General features: G+C 43.9%; 1 protein-coding gene across 5 annotated transcripts in view; it reads right to left on the bottom strand.

The window, feature by feature from the left end:
- LOC147256475 (band 4.1-like protein 1) overlaps nt 1–23,829 on the bottom strand; it is a 41,407-nt gene that overhangs the window by 8,780 nt on the left and 8,798 nt on the right. For all 5 annotated transcript variants that reach the window (XM_086214489.1, XM_086214492.1, XM_086214490.1 and 2 more), the window contains exons 2-12: nt 15,894–15,982; nt 15,475–15,624; nt 9,691–9,795; nt 8,935–8,977; nt 8,273–8,348; nt 4,100–4,318; nt 3,912–3,999; nt 3,289–3,441; nt 2,123–2,220; nt 718–893; nt 193–437 (exon numbers count right to left, since the gene is read on the bottom strand). In XM_086214489.1, coding sequence (XP_086070615.1) covers nt 193–437; nt 718–893; nt 2,123–2,220; nt 3,289–3,441; nt 3,912–3,999; nt 4,100–4,318; nt 8,273–8,348; nt 8,935–8,977; nt 9,691–9,795; nt 15,475–15,624; nt 15,894–15,965 — 1,425 coding nt within the window. In that variant the 5' untranslated portion in view covers nt 15,966–15,982. The remainder of the gene's footprint in view (nt 1–192; nt 438–717; nt 894–2,122; nt 2,221–3,288; nt 3,442–3,911; nt 4,000–4,099; nt 4,319–8,272; nt 8,349–8,934; nt 8,978–9,690; nt 9,796–15,474; nt 15,625–15,893; nt 15,983–23,829) is intronic.

Here is a 23,829-nt window from a genome sequence, read left to right as displayed (position 1 = left end):
AGGGATTTTTTTTTTCCTTGTAGTTTTTTTTTTCCCAAGTGAGGTGAAGGAACTTCTTCAAAGTGCGAGGCAGTTTACAGATAAGGAGGGTGGTGTTACTTTAAGGACTGGACGAGGATGTGGGTCATCACCTCGACACGAACACGGTGAGGTCTTTTTTTCAGCTACAGACTGAAGTCAGCTTTCTTTTACCTTGAGTTCCAGAGTCCTGGTGGGCGTTGAGATGTTGGACCCCCGAATGTGCTCTAGATCTTGATGCATCTCCAGCTCCTGGTCAGTGTAATGGTCCTGGTCTTGATCCTGGTCTTGATAATGGTACTGATCGTGGTCTAGATCCAGGCTGCCCTCTTGGTCCAGGTCCTCTCTGGACATGAACTGCGTCCGCTCGCTGGAGCTCCGCTGAGACAGCTGGTCCATGCTATCACCCAGAGCTGAGGCTGGTTCAATGCAAGAGGGGGGATGTTAAAGTCCTCACATGGTACGACCCATTTTACTGAGCGATTCCAGATAAGAGAGGGTGTCGCTTTAACGGCCGTAACACAGCATCGCACGAGCTGTTGCACAAGTATGTCAACGTCAACGTACACGTTCTAAATATTCTTTTTTTTTCTTAAAGGTCACGATGGCCTGAAGCCGACCCAGCGTACGCTAGGTGAGATGTTACTTCCTACATAATCTAGAAAACATGAGTAAAGCCTGGAGGGAAAGCGTTCTCACCTCCGTCAATGCTTCGGGGCAGCAGGTACCTCTTACTAACGGAGCGATCAAACTGTGGGGCAGGCCTGTCAATCAGAGCACTGGCCTGTCTGGTTTGGGCTTGAGTGCGCCCACTGTAGCGGAACTTGGAGCCAATCACCAGGAAGCCCTTGGGAGGCGGCTCTGGGGAAACCAACCTGCAGAAAAAGATTCATTTATACAGTTTAAATATTTTATTTCTATTACACAGAAGGATCTATCAGAGGGGAGGAACTGGAGAAATGGGTTTACAAGTCCAGTATAATTTCTTGAGAAAATAGAATAAAGACCAAAGTTGGAGGTAGTTCAACGGACAGTCAGAAACGTCCTCATTTTCCTCTTGAACAAGCAAAACAACATAAAAAAAAACTTACTGACTGTAAAAACAGAACATTAAACCGAATGAAATATTCATTTTAATCATCAACTTGTGGAATTGTGTTCACATATCACAGTAATACCATGTGTAGATGAATATATATATTTATAAAAGACTAAAATGAAAGTATTCTGCAGCACAAAAGCCTATTTTCAGCAGCGTGTGATTACTCTCAGGGCCTCTATGAAGCCTCAGGTATCTGATTATCTGTGTTCCAGCTGCCTTCCACAGGTGAACAGAGGCGGGAACTGCCAGTCAACATGGACTGTCATTGGGTGTCATCCTGTGGACTGGATGTGGAAGTACATATTGGATCAGATCAGGTGTCAATCAAAAGGTCAGACTGCAGCTGCCATTTTTTGTTTTCTTGTGAACAGAGTTACACATTCATCCATGGAGTCAGAAAAGGGAATCTGTCGGGACACACAGACTCTGCCACCGTGCTTCCGGCGAGCTGAGTCCTGAGATTATGAAGGAGTTAGGAGGATTTGAACTGTGCACAAGTTTTCAGTTGAAGTTCAAACAAGTGCACATGGTGGCTTTCACTTTCACTGCACGGGTGTGGAACTCAAAGCAGTTGTAGTTTGGTCGTTTTTAGCCCAAATCCAAGTATTTGTGGGTGAGTGTTGAGGAAGACTCGGATTATACTGGAGGATGCGTATGAGCATCATGAAGACAGATGTCTTGTTTCATTCCTGTGTGTGAGTGGATATGTTCTCTACTAAGAAATCATGGCAGAGGGGAAAAAATTCAAGGTATCTAAAAAGAAATGGGTCAGATGTCACTAGAAAAATGTCAGCAATTCTGCGCAACCCTGTCGTTTAGCAAGACCTCATCAGTTAGCTTCAAGTTCTTACCTTTAAAACAGTGCTCCAACTAAAGTTTTGACGCATTCGTGTGGTCAGTGTCACATGTAGGGGGAGGGGTCTACTGTGCGGAGGGCTGCGGTGTTTGCAGCCGCTACAAACTAGGGTGCAGAGAGAGTCTGTGTGTGGGTGGGAGTCCTACCTGAAGAAGGTGTGGTGCTCAATGCAAACCTTCCACAGTCGCTTCGAGGCCCGGTGGTTGGGCAGCTTGAAGCCTATGGTGCTCTCAAACTGTTCATACTGAGCAGTGAGGGAAAAGGGAAGGGATGGGCGGGGGGGGGGGGGGTGATGATAGAGGAGGAGGAAGACGAAGTAGGTGAACAAGAAAAGAAGAGTGAAGGGAGTGAGTGCAGGGGAGGGGGGTTGGAGGGATGTGGCAGGGTGAATTGTGTTTACTTCACAGCAATGGAAAAATCAATGTTTTTTCTGTTTACTCAGAAATATTCGCTGCGTCTTCCAGAGCCGTGTTCGTTAGATTTGCTCTAACCAACCTACAAATGAGCCGTTCACTCCATCAGATGTTCAGCCATGTGACGAGGAGCAGCAGTTTTCCAATCAATAGGTTATTAGCAATATAACAGCTCTTTAAACACGAAGAGAAGTCCTATCACGAGAGGAAGACGACTTTTGTTCCATAAAAAAAAAAGAAGATGGAAAAAAAACACATCACGCGGCGAAGAAAGGGTTTTAAAACACAGTGACGACCCTCCTGGCAAATTTGAGGCGACAGCTGACATAGGAGGACATTTTCGAAGAAAAAGTAAACAGCGTATGCACAGAGCGGCCTCGGTGCTCACTATGACGGCGTCGTTCTCCGTTTAACGGCGGGTATAAAACACACCGCAGATACCCTGAAGGACACAGATTGATGGGGGGAAAAAAGAAGAAGAAGAGCAAACCATAATAATTTTAGGAAGTTGAAAAGCACTAAAATCCTCCATGAAAGTGAAAATCCTCCTGACAGGCTAATGATGCATTTAAAGTCACAATTGAGGAAGTGAGAAGGAGGAAGAGGATAAAGGCACGAGCTTCAGTATCAGTGCAATCTAGAAGTAAGAACAGAACCTCTAGGGGCTAAAAATAATCCCCTGGAAAAACTGCACATCAGTTGTCAAACCTCCAAAGAAGCAAACTGTGAAATGGCTTCTTCTGCTGCTGCTGAAGTCTTTTTTACAACTGTGGAATCATGAGAAGTGGCTCTTTACCCAGCAATCATTCACTCAACTCGCCGCAGCTTTGCCAGGGTGACTCGTACGCTGCGCTGCGTGCATTAATTCCACACTAAAATAAATCCTAGTATTTCTTTACCTCTCCAGGCCGGATCTTGATGTAGAAGTTGCTTCTCTTGTAGGAGATCTTGAGGATCTTTGGCCAAGCGAAGCGGTTGATCCTCAGACGATCGCGGTAAATGAGCAGGCCGTTGGCGCTCACGCCAAGCATGATGTCGATTCCTTCTGAATCCTGGTGAAGACAAGAACAGAGCAAGGGGACACCTTGGAACAAGTTCAGGTACACACTAACCAAGTCTGGAGTCGATTTGGGTTGAGCAAAATCTCCTTGTGGATGTTGTTCCTTAAAATACCGCCACAGCATAAATGGTTTGTATCATGGTTGTGGAACACAGAGCAGCCATCATCACTACGCCGCTGCTCCCTACGATGCCATCAGTAAAAGTCCTCCACATCTGTCACAAGTCAACATGGAGAAGTTGGCAAACTACTGCGGCTGAAAATGTTCAAGTTTTAGAGGTCAGTTTGGCAGCGTATCAACAGCGTCCTCGCCAAGGTCGTGTCACAACAGCAGCGTACGATGGAACGTTGGTGTGCTGCGTCTGACAGAGCAGAGACCCTGTGTAGTGTACATTAAATATTTATAACATGAATGTTGCCCTGACATTTTTGTTGTGTTCTGTTCGTGTGTTATCTCTGTACCTTAGCATGATGCAGGTCCACACCGTACATTGAGAGCTTCTTTGCATTTTCTAGAAAGTTCACCTCTGCCTCTGCTGGACTCATCCCTCTACAGTGGAGGTACAAAAAGATGATTCATCATTCCAAATGTGCGACCGATCAAACATTTGCCGTAATCAGAGTGGCACTGACATCTTATTTTCTCTGACCTGTAGTTCCGGTGCAGTTCCATCACCCTCTCCTCCAGTTCCCGTGTCTGGTTGGGGGCAAAACGGAAATCGCAGACGTAATCTGGGCCGTGCTCCTCTGGTTCATAGTCTCCCAGCTCAGCCTGGACGGTGTAGGACCCCAAAAGTGCGTGCGTAACAAAAGAGCAGGGCAGACGGCCGGAGAGGATATCGTCCCTCAGCTGCAGGCACAGGTAGTACCTACAGAAACACACATGCAGCTGACATGTCAAGTCTCCAGGGAGCAGAGAGACACACGAGTCACATGTCATACATGAAGATGATGCACTGAACACACTAAAACCCAGAAATGAGTTAGTGTTGTTACACAGCCGGTTCCCTTGACTCTGAGCCGGTGGGTTTTTGGTCCAAGGGTTGAAATGAGGACCATCTTTACACAGGATTGTTTGAACTGGACATGTAAGGCCACACTTGGGAATTTAGAAGCATTTATATCTTAAAAAGGCGCTTGCTGCAGAGGCTCCAGAGGTTGTCACGCACATCAAACCCCTAACATGTAGAAGACACACGAAGACGCTGAGTAGCCGGAGTTTTTACATCTCTACTGGTCATATATGAACACGCTAAGGCTAAAATGAATGCAATCAGTTGGTTCAGTTGGTGTATTTGGCATTAATGATCAGTATATTTACAGAGAGGTGGAGCCAAACCTGAATACATTTTGTTTTTTCAGATAAACACAAATAGTAAAATGATATTTTGAAAATATTTACATGTGACAACATGTATTTCAGGGCAGGAGGTCCTGCTACAAGTCAGTTTTGTGTATCATGGCATTTTACAGAAAGTGTGTCTTTGCATGGTTGCTAACATGTAGCATTGTAGCTAACCGAAGGCGTTGCCTACTTTGTGACTGGGAGCATGGTGGCTGTACAGTATAGTTCTCACTTGCTCTCTCTCTCTCTCTCTCTCTCTCTCTCTCTCTCTCTCTCACTCCCTCCCCTAAATTCCATGAAAATCAGCAGAGTATTTTGTATGTACAGTAATACCGGTAGAAGACAAACAATGACAGGAAATGACCTCAGCTGAGTAGACTAATCCTCAACACTGATTGACCAAGAAGTGGAAAAATAAAAACGTCTCTCTTACTTACACAACTATTGTTACTTGTTGAGGTTTTACAGTATTAATTCTATTTTCCCTGGAACATACGATCACCATCATAACAGAGCTGCGGTTGGGTGCTGTGTGCGGGACCGTTGGCAGAGTAACACTCACAACATCTCCATCCCACAACTATTTCACAGCTACTCACGCAGAGATCTCAGTGTCCTGCAGCAAAAAAGATCCAAATCAAAACCACAGAGCAAAGAGTTCCAACGCCATCTACTTTTAGGTGGAAACAGGCTCCAGTGAGGATTCTGTCAGTGAGTGCCGCAAAGTTGGAGAAATGTCTCCCATACTTGTGTTTTAAGTGCAATTTCAAGAAACAGACCCTTTTAAGTAGAGGCTTCATGAATTATTCCATAAATACATGTGTGCTTTTTCAGCTTTTATTCACTTCTGATTTAAAAACTTCTAATCTAATGTGTAACTTCTTAAAGTCGGTCCACTGTTGCCTGTCAGTATCGGGAGTTCTGAGCATTTTATCGTTTGAAGTGTGAAGTTTTGGCCTATAGGAGTGGTGTTTTCCTTCGGTGAGTCAACTCTATATGATGCGGTTTTATTAGATGCAGTTAAAATCCCGCCGAACTCTGGACCTGGACGGTCTCGGGTCTGGGGCAGAGCGCAGCACCAAAGGGGGGGACAGGTCAGAACCTATGGATCCTCTAAGTGCTGCAATCCAGTGGATGCCAGATATCGACTGTTCTGCTACATCTTTGCAGCTTTGCACTCACAGTGGATTACATGCCTTATATCCAAATGCAAGGAGGGATTTTGGAGAAGATCCATGGCAAGTGTGGAGAACACGCCTGCTCACTTTCAGAATGTTGTGCACTTTAGCAGGAGGGGGAAAACACACACACACACACACACACACACACACACACTATCTGACAGATGCAAATGTTTGCAGGGATTTAAATTTCATCCCATGACAGAACAAAAGATGTAAAACTAAAAAAAAACAAAAAAACCTCAAGGTGCAGATCTTTCTGTACACTTCAGTTCCGTGTTGATAAAAACATCTAACAAGGTCACTTCAGTGACTCTAATGTGTCTCGCGGCGCAGACGTGAGCTCAGCTGGGTTTGGATTCGTCGGCCTTGTGGCACCGCGACCCTCGGTGAGGAAGTGTTACCGTTTACCATCCGTTTAAATTGGCATCGTCAATGTATTTACTATTCCAGACGTTTGTTCGGTGTAACCTTGGTTTAAGTACTCTTTTACAGTAAGTGGCATAACAGGGAGAGGGAATTCACCTTCAAATCCGGCGACAATATTTTTCCAGACGTATCATCAGTCAATCAGTTCACTTCATCAACTGAATATTTACCAGCTTCAAGGGCATCATCAGAATCTAAATGACTATTTCATCGCGTCTGAGGACTATTCCTGTTTGTTGGTGCTGGCGGGTCTGATAAATCATTCTCTGTCAAACTAAAATTCAGACGTATGGTTATGCATTTATTTGACGTGGTTTTGGAAACGTTCAAACCAGTCGTGGGATTACTCGGTCTGAATCAGCTCCCTCGGATTTAAAAATTAAACGGGCCTTGATTTTATTCATTCAGACGGTAGAAGTCTTGTCACTTACATGGATGATATTGTTGAATGATACGAGTCACGTGCTTCTATAAAGCCTGTAGGACATCATTATAAATATACACTAGTGGAGTCCGGGGATAACCTAATTTCATCGCGTACTCCTGGGCTGCTTACATCTGCTCCGTTGGCCTGGGGTCAAATATCTCTGCCGTGCAGCCTCCAGGTCTGGAGGAGGAACATGCAGACCCTTCTCCATTGGCGCACTCATGTCATCTCTTGTTCTAATAGGCAGCCAATCCTGCACCCAACCCCTTCAGTCATAGTGCACTCTGGATTACAGTGCCTTCCTCATGCCATCAAACCTTTCCTTTGCCGCTCCTACTTTGGATTGAAGCTTTTGATACCTGGAGAGATTTGCGTCAAAGCAAAAAAAAAAAAAAAAAAACGTTCTTAAACACCTCCAGATTAGATGTTATATAACAGCGTGTCTTCTCGGTTTTAGAAAACGCGAGGCTGGATAACCTGGAGAGCTGCTTAAGGGCCGTTACAGGATCCGACTCGGGGAAAAAAAGGCGTCTATGTGAAACACTGAAAGTCATTTGCCTTGTGGCATTAAAGCAGAATGGTTCAGATTGAAATTTGAGTTATTCATATATGCTCGATTAATGCAAGACTCTATTTAATATAACCTGAAGTCCTGCACAGATAGACCTCTCCAGGGTAAAATAACATAAAAGAATGTGTGAATAGTTCAACTGAGGACAGCCTCTCTCATTGTTATGCTCCTGTATCAAGGCACATGGAAATTTCTCAAAAATATTGTATTTATAGTTTGAACCAGACCGATCGTAATAAGTCTGGGTAGAAAAGAACGAATAAAATAAGAAGTAGATCTTCTGCTCTGGCTACAGTACATGGGTGTGTTTGACTGTCCTGAAAAAAAAGGAAGTAGTGCATTCAGTAAAGCACAGAGAAATGATCACACTCCTCATCTGGAAAGGATAAGATTCACCCTGAAGGATCAGCCAAGAGTCTGAAAGCTATTAAAATGTATGTTACAACAATTGGGGAGGAAGGAAGGAGGAGGGAGCTAAGGAAGTTTCGAGGGGCAAACTCATTTGTAGAGTGGGTAGCCTTTTCCCTTCCCTGAGAGCTGGAGTAATAGTTGTTCTCTGACAAGTCTGGGTCTTACAGGAGGTTTCGCAGATACGGTACATGATTAAGGTCGGAAGCCGGTCGTGTTTATTAGAGTGGGATCAGGAGGAATCCCATCTGTTTGATTTAAAATGTATTTACTTGACAAATGGCTTTCAAAGCAAACGTTCTCAATTGTTCATCTAAATACCTCGTAACAATCTGTATTAATTATTATTACCATTAATGGTAGTACTGATGCTGATAATGGTATCGTACTTTTCACGAGCCAAGACAAATCCTGTCGTGCTTCACAAAGACAAGACTGGCAATTCTTGGAAGTGCAGCCTACCTGGTGATGTCTTCAATGAGTACAGATGGATCTGGGGGGTAGAACTTGACGGAGAATCCCAAAATCCAGGGGCCAACTGAGGACAAATCCCATCCAAAGTACGTTAAACAGAGCAGTAAAGTCTTAGAGAAAGTACCGCATAGATGACAGGAGCAAGGAGTAACACACAAACATCAGGCTTTGCTCACTGCCTGTAAGACCATATCGAGGGTTAAAGTCTGTAAGAACCAGTTTGTGTGTAAGAGAATTTCTGGATGAGACTCGCTGACTTTGTGGGTCAGGGGTTGAGGTTAGAGTTGGTGTAGAGTTGAGCTAGGAATAAAATATCCTAGAGGTCTATGTAAGTCCATTAAAATATTTTAAAAAACAACAAGTTGACTTAAAAAACGACGTGCGGCTACTTCAGACTTCCTGGTTTCTTGCATTCGCTGATCCCGTGCTGACCTGCTCACTCGTTCTCCAGCCCAGTCATCCTCACCTGCCTCTGATCCTCCCATCAGTACCAGTATACATACTAGTTCTCTCCCAGTTCGTCAGTGTTGTCCAGTGGTTTCAGGCCCCTAATCATGACACCTGTTTTCTGTCTTTCCTGAACATGTGTTCTGACCTGCTGCCGGTTTCTGACCTTTTGCGTAGACACAGTATATGTTGGCAGTACTTACCCCGAATTTGCTTTTTAATCTCTTTAGAGGGATCCAACCAGTTCTAGTGGAAAAATAAAAAGACAATCGCTTTAGAGAAATTTGACCTCAGCCAAATCACCCACATTCACATATTTTTTAAGAGGCTTTTTAAGTACTGTACCCTGCTGGCAACACTTACCCATTTTAAATCTATTCCCTAGTTGAAAGCCAAATATATTTCCACTGCAAGACAACAGATAAAGGCTTCTATAAACACTGAGAGCATCAATATTGAGCTATAAATGCCAGCTGAATCTGGCACCCTCAGCTTAATGTCATTGGAGCTTTCATGGTTCTCTATAGACCCCATGCACCAGTTTTAAAAGGCCATGCCATCTAATCACAATTTAAAAGGTTAAAGGAGATGTAGGCCACTCCTGGGCTGTAAATGGTTAACAACAGTTAAAAGGGCAACTAGAGACCCAATGCTTTGTAACACCTAGAGAACACACTCTGGTCAAATGGGCTGTTGACTGATTCTTCTGGTTTGATCAATAAACTATCGGTAACTCAGATGATGCAGGTTAGTTGTTTTGGGGTTTTTTTTTCGAGAGAAAAAACCTAAAAACCTACAACTCTTCAGCTACAGAGCTGCAGTGAAGGGATGGAAGTAAGTGTATGTCCTTAAGAGTCTTTTCTTATCCCCCTTTGTGTGTGTGTGTGTGTGTGTGTGTGTGTGTGTGTGTGTGTGTGTGTGTGTGTGTGTGTGTGTGTGTTTGTGTGTGTGTGTCTGACCTTGGAATTATCTGTGTCCTGGAAAGTAAGGCCAAAGTAGTCCCTCTCCAGCAGGTTCAGATGGCCGCACACCATGTCCAGCAGGGTTTGGCCCTTAGCAAATTTCTGTGACACACATATATTTAAATATATAAGAACACACAGCAGGAGGGAAGGTGCCCTCGTATGAGCTTAGGAACATGTTAATCATCCACTGTAAAACAGTTCTAATCGTACACATCTTTTGGAACGCTCTTATGTCATCCTGCATATGAACATAAAAAAAAAACAACATCAGTTGAGAAAATAATTTAAAAAAAAAATATTGGCGCGCATCCACAAGGTGGCACTTGCGAGCAAACCCTTGCCAAATATTACACTGTTGCACATCAGGTGAGGAAACACATTTTATTTATGTAAATTAAGGCTGCAATCAAAACCACACTTAAGCTAAATTTAAAAAAAAATGGCAAGAGAAAAGCATGATATTTCTAAAAGCCTAACTGTGTGTCACAGTGCCATTTTAAATGAAAATACTTCCTGACCCCATGTCCCGTTCCTCAGACTTGAGGAAACGTCTTTGTTTGATAAAGATCTCCCAAAAATCTCCCCATAATCGTCTTAATGGGTTTTTCAATGAAAATAAGGATAATGATGTAGAAATGAACATTGCCTTTAATATCACAAATGATTCAGCAAACTCAAAAATATCCATCAAAATAACCATACGTATCTTTTCTTTTTTTTTTTGTAAACCACGCATCCCAAAAATAGCTCAAAGGATGTCAGTTGCATGAGGGTCACTTGCTGGATTGATAACTCACAACGAAAAGGAGTATTCTAATCTCTTATCCATCCCAACTGTGGTGTGTGAGATGCTTCCAGTTCTAAGTCTGTCCTCGTCGAGTAGGAGGAGGAGGAGGAGGAGAAGGAGGGGGAGGAGCCACATTGTGTGTGTTTACGTAAGGGGGAGGAACTGGGTTTTGCATCAGTTGCGTTACAACTGACCACACCTATTTTGTATCCGCTCCTCTGAGGTTGAAAATAAGGTCTCTGTTGGATACGCAGGTTTTGGCAAAAGCTTTTCACAAACACACACACACATACACACACACACACACACACACACACACACACACACACACACACACACACACACACACACACACACACCATATTCATCTCCGAGGGAAACCTGGCTCCTATGGCGACAAAGAAACCAAGCAGCTGTTACCATGGAAACAGAAGTAATGGGTCCCTTCTGTATGTGCACGTGCCCTTTCACTTTCTCTGTCTCTGGTTCCTGCCAGGCCACCATGCAGCTTTGATCAAATCTCGTAAGAAACGGTCACAAATCATCGATAATGAAGCAAAAATGTGACTCTCCATCAACTGAACAAAAAAAATGGAAATCGTCCCACTGAGGCGCTGTCAGAAAGCAGTGAGAAGTCGGTGCTGATTAACAAGAGATTTTTTTGTGTGTGTGTGTGGGGGGGGGGGTTGTTGTGGGGGGGGGGGGGGGCATTGCCTATATTCGATTTCTCTGCAAAATGAAATTGCAACACACACCGCAGGTCGTCCGCGAAGCATAGCATCCAATTCAGGAGCAGCTGATGAGATTTCGTTGTCGCTCCAATTGGCCCCAGTCACATTTCTCAATCTAGCTCGGAGGGCTGATTGTGTTAGCAGTCATTTGGGGTAATCCTAGAAAGCCATTTTGCTGATCGCCTCACCCATGCAAACAAGATGAGGAGAGACATACTGTGTGTGTGCGTGTGTGCGTGTGTGTGTGTGTGTGAGTGAATTGGTTAATGGCCGGCCCAGAAGGCGTTATATCTATTGACTGTTGTCTGTCATAGTAATGCAAGCGGAGGGATGGCACTGTGTAATTAAAAAGCTGCAGGAAAGCAGGAGAGATGCGTAAAGGTCAACCTGAAATGGAGAAGCTGATGTTACGCAATAAATGCTGCGATTCCATTCTCCTGCATCAAACTGGCATTAAATCTGCACTTTGATGTGCTCCCGTGACGGAACGAAGGACAAAGAATCTCACCGGAGATCACAAGCTCCCATCCATGGAACCCTCTTACGCACCTTTTTCACACTGAGGAGAGTGGAAGATTTTACAGTCTTCAAGTACAAAATGTATCTCGATCGAAAAATAATAGCACGGAAACTCATTTCATCCGTTTCACCTTTCTGAACCTGTTTGCTTTGTGTGTTTCGCCCCCCTTTTTTTTAACGTGATTGCTTGTGTCCTGTCTGTCAATCATTCACCGTCTGCCCTGCCCCTTTGGTCCACTCCTCTTCTCGTCTGTCTGCGGCTCTTTCTCACTCCCGCCCTCTGCACTCTCTCTCTCTATCCACTTCTACTCCATTTGCGCGTCCTCGTCAAGTGTCCGCCATATTAAGTATCATCCAAAACCGTTTAACTGGGAGTGAGTTATAAAACCCTCTGAGTCTGCATCGATGCTGACTTACTGACCACAAGCACCTGGATGTGTTTGTCCTTTAACACTCTGCACATACGACATTAAGATGATACATACATGGATAATAGAAGATAATTGGGAGTAATTTTGTCTCTGTATTCTTACCCTCCACCTGGATGAAGGGGGCTTCATATTCACATCTGAATGATTGACATTTGAAGGTGGATCCAAACATAGTCAGGACTTCTTCACCACATTTGAACATGTAGGAAAAAAGGCTTTTTAATATATCTGATGCGTTGATGTTTAAATGAATGAGTGTTTTTGGCAATCTGGGCTGTAACTCTCAGGCTCCAAAGTTAAAGGTTCAAAGCACGTTACAGTCCAGCCGTCCACCGGGATTCAGTCACTAAAGGAGTTACATAAGCTAAGTTCCACCGGTCAGGTCGAGCTCCGGTGCTGGCAAGAGTAGAAGCTCATCTGAGCAAGAAAGTGAAGTGAGCTGAACCTGCAGCGGTTCAGGTCTGACGCTGCACTCAGACATCCCGTGAGGCGAAGCAGCAGAGAGCAGCACTGCAGGGAAAAATGCAAGATGGACGCTGTTAGACTGTGAATAAATGATGCAGGATATACCCACATAAACTGATTTAATCACCCTTTAATCTATCTTGAAAGTGGGCCGAGCCTGGCTTCACAGCCATCAATCTTTCATTTGGATGTGACTCATTAACTACATCATGTTTAAGGAGATGGTGGTTTTCTAGAATGAGATGCCCTGAGCATACGGTATGTCTAAGTACATGCGTGATCACACTTCAAACTGCATGCTTGATGCTGCATGCCTGCACAACTCGACACAGGAGGACAGTTCCAGAGACGCTGAGCAGTCAAACATCATCAGAGGACTACCGAGCCCTGGGGGGGGGGGGATTTAAAACACAATTGTAGGGGACAGAGGAAAAATATATTTTTGTGGCCACAAGATATAACTTGTAACCTCATATTATATGTTGAACATGTTGTATACTCCAGTATACATATATATTTTCTCCTCTATGGCTACGTCAGGGCCACAGAGATATTACAGTTTTGTATCATCACTCAGGAAGGATGTGAACAGGAGCCAAATTCTAGCTGCTCCAATAACAGACAGACTTAAAAAAAAATAATACTGAAATATCAGTGGCACAGAATTCACTGATAGAGAAAGCTCTGCCTCTAAGATGAAAAACCCACATGGACTCCTAGTTAACCAGCAAAAGAAGAAGGAAGAGAATGCACTGTGAAAATGAACATTAGCATTTCATGAGCTGGACCTGCAGTGAACATCCATCCATCCATCTTCTACACCGCTAATCCGTTAAGGGTCGTGGGGGGTGGAGCCTATCCCAGCTGACATTGGGCAGGGTTCACCCTGGACGGGTCGCCAGTCTGTGTCGGGGCCATCAGGAGCAATTAGAGGTTCAGTATCTTGCTCAAGGATACTTCAACATTGTCGTCGGGGGAAGTGAGGATTGAACCAGCGACCCAGTGAACATTCCACTCAGGCAAAGTTGTTTTATACGGTGCGAGTGTTTCCACCTGATTTTACTTTATAAGCAAGATGTTTCATTCAAGAGTTCTTGCGGAAGATCGTAAATTAAAAGGAGGGACAGAGTTGCTGTGGCCTCAGGTGAAGGAGTGGACGGTGTAAATGCACTGGGCCCAATCGATACAGCGCAAGCCAGACGTCAATAAGAGGCTCTGCTGCTTCTGTGTTTTTACATTCAGGCCATGGACATAAGGAGTGTAATTAAAGTAATGACTCTACCGCTCTTGCATTTGTTTTCTATTGCACGGATACACACACACACACACACACACACACACACACGTTCCTATAGTACAGTACACAAACAAGCGCTCCCGGCATCCTTCTCCTCCCCCATCTTTTTATCTTTTCCTTCTCTTTCCCGTTCTATTTCTCCCTCTGTCAAACATAAGAGCACTCATCTATCAACCGCATGGATTTCCTGTCAAAGTGTAATACCTTTAGTGTCACTACCCAGGTGACATGAATGAATCTGTGTGTGTGTGTGTGTGTGTGTGTGTGTGTGTCTGTGTGTGCGCGCTTGCGTGCGTGTGCGCCTCAGTCAGGACTTCTTTCATATTTCTCTCTGGCTCCTGTAAGTAGAATATGTGAGGTCACGTGGCGGGCAGGACGCCATAAAAGGAATAAATTTGACATGAATGAGGTCAGGCAGCCAACAAGATCATTCCCGTCACACATCACTCGACATCAACAGCAGCGGCCAAAGAGCTGGCTTTAACCTGATCCATGGCAGCGCTCTAAGACCTGCCCGGACTGCCGCCTGGCGTGCAGCGCTCTTTCAACACCCTGCTCTACACTCTCAGTTGTGATGTGGGCAAGTGCAATATTCAGATCAAGCAGCAGCAGTGGGAACTACACACGTCTGTTTACAAACTCAAAAGGCTACAGAGTCACGATTCACGGACGCCTGGGTTTGCTCACCTTCCCCCACAATACAGCGCCTCTCACCACCCTTCACCAATCACCCCCCCAGCTTGAATAACAGCAGAACTGTATATCCTGACTCAGTAGCATGTATCACCCAGGGAGACTTAATCCCAGCGAGGTGTGCTGTGCTGAGTCAAGGACTGAATAGCAGCTTCTAAAAATGCTGCATTTCTTGTTACCCTGCTCAGCTTGATATGGAATTAAAGCGTGTGTGTGTGTGTGTGTGTGTGTGTGTGTGTGTGTGTGTGTGTGTGTGTGTGTGTGTGTGTGTGTGTGTGTGTGTGTGTGTGTGTGTGTGTGTGTATGCAGCCTGGCTGTGTTTTGATAGCACAGCAAAACATTTTTAAATACATTCTCTAATTATATTTCTGTATGTTTGCAGAATAGAACAACAATTACCACGGTAAAGACGCGCTGCAGCTGTGAAACCAGTGAAGCAGCAGACTGTCGTTCTGTAAAAGTGCTGCTTTTATCACTGCAGTTCTGAGTATCATTTCAATTGATTCTGATCATTTCTCCTATAGATGCCAATCATGTAATAATCGTAAAAAACAGAGTTTGTGTTGGAATAGTTAGCAATAATCGATTTATTGTTGCAGCGCTACATGGAAGCTGATGTTAAATTCTGATCATTCAGATCTCGATCATCGAGTCCAGATCTCGATGATCCTGGGTTCTGAATCAAAGCCACCAAATGTTTGACGGGATCACGTAAACCAGGCTGAACCAGGAAGAGAATCACCATGTGACTGCTCACATCTGGCCTGGTTTTAAAGACACAAGCTGAACGAATTGATACACATACTGATGAAGTATTCTCTCACTCTGTTGATGATAGAAAAGTAAAGAGCGTACCTCTACTGCAGTCTCGTAGTCGGAGCCATCCAGGAGCGTGACTTTGACAGGGACAGTCTTGGGTCTCTTGTTGCTTTTCTGGGGGGACTTGGAAGCCTTACTGGGGGTCTTCTCAGAACTATCATCCACATCCCCGTGGTCCTCTGGTACCTGGGAGGGAGAAAATCTTTCCTCTGAGTGAATTTCATCCTTTTCCTGGTATCTAAATAATCAGTACTTGTGTTTCAAAGTGATTTAAATGTGAGATCTCTGCTCGTGTGAGGCATGTACTCCAAGATGTTACGCCGCTGACACACACACACACACAGAATGATTTAGTCAGCCTTGCATATCAAACAGAAATGTGGAAGGCCCCCCGAGTGATTGAGAAGCCTCGGTAAAATGATGTACAGCTGCTGTGAGTTCCACTGCACTCCCACCTGATTGGTTCTCCTGGCGTCACCCTCCATTGCACTCTTCATTTCCCCAGCCAAAGCCTTCTCTGTTGTCATAGAAATGGATTGCAGCCCTGCAACCACACATAAACATATTCAGTCAACATCAAGCCTTTTCCTGTTCCAAAAAACTGTGTTTACTGCTGCTAATGTCCAATCTGGCCACAGAGTCCTGATGGATTTGAGTCATGAGGTGCAAAACACATTCCCATCTGTACAAAACATATGAAATCCTCACTTGAGCTGAGTCCTGGTGACATTTTGGGTGTTATGATTGGCCACTGAACAGAAACTTGTGGTGATATCATTATCATATGCGCTATTTGCTATGACCCAGCCTTGCAGATCCAGCGTCTTTGTTTGGTGCACGTGGTCACTGCATTGTGTAAGGATGGATGGTGAAACGGAGAAATAGGGTATAGCTCAGTCTGTGCGGGATCGTAGCCTCCCACAGGAGCACTCTGCATTAAGAGTGTTGGCTTCAGGACGCTCTCTTCTCACACTCGCAAAGGAGATAGCATAAATTACATCAGCCAGAGCCCTGCGGCACCACGCAAGACAGCAGACACACCGAGAGAGAGAAAGAGAGAGAGAGAGAGAGAGAGAGATGACAAGGAGGGAGAGGGCGATGGGATGGATCTGAGGATGAGACAAGAGGAAGGAAAGAGGAGCACAGAATAAAAGGCAGACGTTATGAAAGGGGAGGAAGAGACTGAGACGCGGAACAATGCTGATACAATATTGGGCTGAGCTGGAGACAGATGAGGCCTGTCATTTGAAGGTGACCACTGTTATACTCAAAGTAGACTTTCTTTGACACACAGTGAAATAGCTGATATTCAGTTTGGGAGGTACAGCTATTATCCGAGATAAAGCCCACAATCCGCTTGTGGCTTTATTATGAAGAGTGAGCACAGGGTCACAGGTTGAACATTCCTTCTACGTCAGCTGAAATTTTGTAAGATAACACTGGAAACTCTCTTCTCAGCTAGTTAGATTAGCGCTAGCGGTGAGGCAGCAGAGAATGCAGTCCTCAAAGTCCAAATACACTATTCTCCAAAGCAGTTTTTGGATAAACTGTGAAGAATACGAGATGTTGATGTTTGGTCATGGGCAAATCCCAAACTACTGTCCCCTCCAAGTGCAGTGATTTGATGCAGCAAAAGCTCTGTTGTAACCTCGACCAATACAGATTTTTGTTTGATGTAAGGTCGGCAGTGTTACTTATCATTCGAAAAAGATGAGGCATAAAAAATAATGAATGCAATTCATGGCACTCTTTACGACTGGCGTCATGCATCGATTTAGCTTGTAAATGGAGAGCTGCAAATAACCAGTAGAGGGCAGCAATACAATTTCGATTTTGACCTCTGTAGCTGATCTATTTATACATTTATTTATACACATACCAAAATCTATTTTAATTGAAATGTCCAAAATGCCTGGGCAGCACGATGGTGCAGTGGTCAGCACTGTGGCCTCACAGCAAGAAGGTTCTGGGTTCAAGTCCCGGCTCGGACACAGGATCTTTCTGTGTGGAGTCTGCATGTTCTCCCTGTTCCTGCGTTCCTGTTCCTCCCACAGTCCAAAGACATCAAGAGGGGACGAGGCTGATTCCATCCATCCATCCATCCATTGTCATCCGCTTATTCCTGTTAAGGGTCGTGGGGGGGTGGAGCCTATCCCAGCGGCAACGGGTGAGAGGCGGGGTTCATCCTGGACAGGTCAACAGTCCATCGCAGGGCCAACATAGAGAGACAAACAACCATTCACACTCACATTCACACCTACGGTCAATTTAGAGAATCAATCAGCCTCGTCCCCAAGTGCATGTCTTTGGACTGTGGGAGGAAGCTGGAGTACCAGAGAGAACCCACGCAGGAACAGGGAGAACATGGAGACTCCACACAGAAAGATCCTGTGCCCGAGCAGGGACTCGAACCCTGAACCTTCTTGCTGTGAGGCCACAGTGCTGACCACTGCACCACCATGCCGCCCACGAGGCTGATTAATACTCTAAATTGACCGTAGGTGTGGCTGTGAGGGTGAATGGTTGTCTGTCTATATGTGTTGGCCCTGCAATGGACTGGTGATCCGTCCAGGGTGAACCCCGCCTCTCGCCCAATGTCAGCTGGGATAGGCTCCACCCTCCCACGACCATGAACAGGATAAGCAGTAAAAAATGGATGGATGGGTGGATAGATGGCTCTAAAATGCCTGTGTTGAGCAGGATATCGTTTCATTAATTCAGGCAAAGATCATTTTGAGACTGCTTTCTCTACAGCCCCCTCAGCTGGTGTTCATGGCAGCTAAGCTAACTAGCGGGAGGTCTGGAGCTCCCTAACCCATGCAGAGAAAAGAGAAGGTTATCTGTGTGTTTGTCTGGCACTAAAATGAATCTACAATGGATAACATTTCCCAAAAAGACACAGGACAATGAGATTGCAGATAGTATGCAGCCATTTCCCTGCTTAGCAAAGATATTGGTTACTAATTGCAAAATGATTAGGTTCTTCCTTTCCTCGAGTGTATTATTTATTTTAGAATATCCCAATTTGGAGTCTCAAGAGAAAGGCAGTGAGCAGGAATTGCGCACTCTCCGGCATAATGGAGTCATTTCTAGCTAAGATACCCCAGGAAATGTGTCAGCCCAAGGCAAGTATAATATTGTTGAGGGGCTGGAAAGCTACCTCATTAATGACTAACTAGAAAGCATTTGGCACCCGTAAGTCCATAAAGAAAATGTGTCTCACTTCAAAGCAACTACCAATGAGTAATATAATGCACTATAATTGGTGATTTAAGCTTGAGAACAGGAAATATCAGCTCCTCGGAATATACAAATTACATATTTGTGACAACTTCTGTAATGTAAAGCTCGACTATGGAAAGAGAGAGAGAGAGAGAGAGAGAGAGAGAGAGAAAACCTAAGCTATGACATGAGGTTAACAAGAAGGGGGGATTAGTGAGAGGGGACACGGGAAGTTCTGATAAAAAAAGAACAAAGTCTTCATTAAGGAGGAGCAAAACAGGAGCTTAAGTTGGTCTAATAACAGCCATTGAATTGTTAGTAAACCATAAAAAGATATGGTTCTAATTTCTCTCAAAGACCAGGCCCTAATTAACAATTTCTGCTCAACCAGCTGTCTGAGTATAGCTCTGTATTTACAATTTGGGATGCTGGAACCCAGCATGTCTCAGCTTTCATGATAGGTTGGCCTCCCCCTGCATAATGAAGCCGGATCAAAGAGAAGTGCAGACGGCAGAGGGAAGCCTACAGATGTCACACTCACACGCCGCAGTTTTCCTCTGAAGGGCCTTCAAGTTGTTTAATTAATGTGTAATAATACTGAATCGAAATCATATTCTCCTTATAATATGCGCTGATATCATTTAGAGGTGTTTCATGTTGTGTGGTGTAAAAAAAAAAAAAAAAAAGTTTTTTTTTTTCTAAAATGACTCTGCGTGTGTTCACTTAGCCACCGTGACTCATGTTTATGCATTGAGGCGATCTCAACGTCAGACAGGGAAGCAGCTTATTTACATGAAGAAGCAGTGTCTACCAAAACCTGCCCCACACGTCAGGCATGAAATAGCCATTCGGCCCGGAGGAGCCAGAGACGGAGCAGCTTCCTGCAGTCATGATATTAAAGAGCACATTTTAATTGGTTTGGAACAATATATTCAATATTATTTATCCTATATCAACTTTCCGAGGAATCCTTGGCTAATTAAATGATCATATCACGTCATCATTTCCATGGTAATACTGTCCAAATGAATGGTTCCAAGCCAACTGTCATTAACAGGAGACATTTTTTTTACACTTTTCCCGAGGAGGGATATTAGCCGTGACGCCTCGCTTTCCACCTCTGAGCCACCAGTGGATGTAGCGATGGCGTTGGACCTGCCAAAGGCACCGATGCAATTGCGGAACAGCTTATCTAAAATGGACTCGGAATAAAAAAATAAAAAATAAGTAAACATAACTGCGTGAGCTGCAAGTACTTGCATTTTTGCTGCTCCGTTTATTGTAATAATTAATAACTGAATACATGATATTAAAAGTTTAACCAAATAAATCAACCAAATTTCATTTATAAACCCCAAACTCATAAATCCCATTTGACCTCAAAGGGCGTTACCCTCTGGACGCGATGCGCCACCTCTGAAGCGGTGCTGACTACGTTGTGTTTTACCGGTGTCGTTTTCTGTTGCAAGTGGTCAAATAAAAAAAAAAAAAAAATCACAATAAATTCTGTGACACCACTCAGCATATTACTATACGTTCACTTATGTATCTGAATAAAATCGTATCTCAGGGCCTCCGGTGGTTCCCGCCCATAAATTATCAATGTAATTTCGTGAAACTGATGAGACTGACAATCAATTAGCAAGAGCTAATAGCAGCATAGAAATGCTGAATACATTCCCATGTTTCTGTGTTTTGATAGTTTAGAAACTATAATAGCGACATGTTCTCCACCCAAGAACGCTGACGTCTCCAGAAGAGGTCAATTGCTCTGCTACTTCGGCCGACTTTGACACAGCTGAGCTATTGGATTGTTGTGGAATTCTGAAATCCTCACTCGTAATCCTCAGGGCAGCCTCACAAATCCTCAGCAGATTGTCTTGTTAAACAGGAAGACAAAATATGGGTTGGAAAAAAAAGGGGGGGGGGGTGTTATACAACAAATGCCCCTGATACCACTAGTCTTAGACCCCCGGTCCACCGTGGTTTCCCTTTAAACTCCGGAGTTTCTCCTCCTTTGTTATAAAGCCCAAGCCCAAGAAACACAATGGAATGGAATAAAGAGCACATTTAAGTTCTCTTGAATTCTCTCAGATGATGCAATCACACCTGTCGACTGTAACACCCCCACCAGCGGCGTGGATGTCAAGCCCACGAATCAGCTGTCAGAACAATGTATTAGTGAATCACAGGCAAACTTCAGGAGAATCCTAATAGATCAGTGTCACGGAGTGGGGACTCTCATTACACACACATCATGATCACGAGGCCAATCAATTCCTTCATTTGGGTCACTTTGTGATTCAATCAGTCCATCAGTTCTGGTGTCCGCACGCCTAATCATCTGTGTGAGGGAGAAGATTTAAGTAAAGATGAGTAAGATGTAGCAGCTGCTTCGACTGAAAATTCCTATAATAGTCACTGTCTTCAAACAGACTCCCGTTTCTTCATAAAATCATGCAGCAGCCTTTGGTTGGAGAACTTCAAAGAGCATCAGAGAAAGTCTGACAGCATCAGAGCAGGTGAGGCTCTTTGGTGAGGAGCAGAATTCTCCTGAGGAATCGCTGCATTAAAGATGGAGAACGGTTCCTAAGAGATTGTTGATATTCCAGCTCAACAACCAAACAAACCTCCCACCTTCCCCCTTCAGGATTCTTCAGAAGCCCCTCCCCCTCAAAGGCCAGGTGCGCTCCGAAACAAAGCAACAACGCTAACAAATGGGCTTCTTGACCCAATTATTAACGCATCATCAGCTCCGACCTCCTTAATGATGAGAATGTAACAGTAGTAGATGTGTAAGTGGGTATTTCAGGAAACAATTTTCCATAAGCTTAAGCAATATGTTTATGTAGCTCTCCGACAATAGCAACACGTGGAATTTTCTCTGTCAGGAATCCCTGTTTTTTTCTCCCTCGGGATTAACATGCAGTTTTAAGGAAATGATGACCTATGTAGGAAACCTCCATGTTGGAAAAGACACAAAATATAAAGATAAAAATAACATTGCCCAAGAAAAAAATACACCATGAAGGAATACTTTAACAGATGCCCCTTTGCCACAGTTTTGTCAGACGGCCCCAGTTGTTTCAGTGTGTGCTAGCAAAGCCAAGCTTACGCTCTTTTTTTTCACTTCAGTGGCTGATACATTTTCTAAAATTAACATTTAATTTGAGTTTGTACAGAATAAGCCATATTGTGTACATCTTTCTTGCACCCAATTACATTACGAATTATGCAGCGCTAACGGTGACACAAACATTTACCAAATGTGCTAATGTTGGACAAGCTAGCTAGCCTTCAGCAGATCAGCTAGCACGGCTGTTGATACCGGCCCTGTTATTTTCGTGAAAGGTGTCACTCGTTGGCCGTTTGTAGACGGCAATATTAAAAAGGGTAGTAGCACATAGTACTCAAGTTTCAGCAGTACTTGTGAATATTCAACACTTTAATTCACTCAAGGATTGAGCCATGAGACGAAACCTTGGCTGCTAAGAGTGAATGTATGTACTGTGTTGAAATGAAATCTGTATATGTTCATTTCTGCTACACATTACTTTTAAAGTATTTGGTGTTCTTGTATGAAGAGTAAAATCCGAATTCTATGGTGACCGATTTGAATCCTGAAACAATTATGCAGTATGAGAAGTCTCCTCATACAACTGGGTGCCAAAAACACAGCAGACTTTCGGGAGATAAGCAGTGCTCATAATAAATCATACAACAAGACAGATAAGCAGAACAACTTCTTGTTCTTTTATCACATATACATCCACATGCACACAGACTCCCTTATCACTCTCCTCATTCAGGACTCCATCAGCCTCCCTATGTCACTCTATCTCTGCCAGTGACCTTCTCCTCCTCTACATTTCAGAGTCAGTCCAGATACCCAGCAATCATTACTGAGCATCAGAGGCTCAATACCCAGCCTCCGGCTGTCCTGATGTAACTTCGAATCAACTGCAAGACTTTTAAACTGGATTCATTGAAGTAGAAACACATTCCAGACTCCAGAATGCCAACTCCTCTGCAACAAAGGACACAAATGCTCCAAAACAGTCTTTGTCTGCCGCAAGAGAGCTGAGATAATTTGAGCGAGTACAAGACATGAGGCTAATCATCTGTCTCACCGCACACTGCGACCCCTGATGTCTTCAGAGGATCTTCAAACAAACAGTCTGTGTATTTAGAGGCCCAAAACTGATGCGTCTTCCGGCAGTTGTCAGTTTTCCAGAGGGCTTGTCATTCATTAGCCGCTGGGCAAGAGAAATTTGTCAAACACATCCTGAAAATATGTCACAGTAGTTCAGGGAAACACAGAGACAACAGCTTGTGGATTCTTGAGGAAGAAGAGAAATGTTACTTGGCAGGAGTCACAGTGGGACTGGACATGATGTCAAGTTTTACACGACAGGTGGAAGTTTAATTCGGCCATTCTGAGGAGGCAAAGCTGCACTCTACTGTTAAAAATGTTACTCCTGTAGATTTACATAAGACGATAAATCACAGGGAATTGTCTTTCTAATCCTGCCTAAATTTAGACAGAGAATCTGCCGTTTTAGATTTTGAACACCTCTCAACATTTTTGCATCAGGTTTTCAAGGCCTCATCAACAGAGCTACAGCTGTCTGCTCTATTCTGCAGCTTCAGATTCAAGTGCATAACTCTGAAGCTCTGACCTGCCTAATGAATAAAGAGGCACATTTGTGTTGCCTTTTTTTTGGGGGGGGGGCAGATTCTGTGCTGTTGTAAGAATAGCATCATCCTCTTCAAGCATTTCTTACATAATCAACTTAGGGTTTTAGCCTCCATTGGGTTGTTTTACTTGCAAACACAATATATCTCCACAAAAACAGATTGCAGCAGCTTCTGTCATTATCGAAATACTTTGAAACCAAAAAATGCAACAAAATCACAACTACAGGGTCAGTTTGACTAAATTGCAAACAAAAAAGCAACGACTAAGTTTACCATTTTGAGACCAGCAGGACTAATATGGGAACACATATTTTTGTTTTCTGCCCGACAACAAGCAACTATAACAGCTGACTGTTGCTATAACAAGTATGTCTTTTCAGACACAGTTTACTTGAAGATCAAATGAAGACAAAAATAACTAAAAAAATAATAATAATAACTCAACATCTCAGCTAGATATTGAGAGCTAAA

This window comes from Aulostomus chinensis, chromosome 9 (genome assembly GCF_037954235.1).
Source record: "Aulostomus chinensis isolate RoL2024-O1b breed Wild chromosome 9, RoL_Achi_v1.0, whole genome shotgun sequence".
NCBI classification, from domain to species: domain Eukaryota; kingdom Metazoa; phylum Chordata; class Actinopteri; order Syngnathiformes; family Aulostomidae; genus Aulostomus; species Aulostomus chinensis.
Note: the sequence above shows the minus strand (reverse complement) of the source record. Positions and strands in the feature narration are given on the sequence as shown.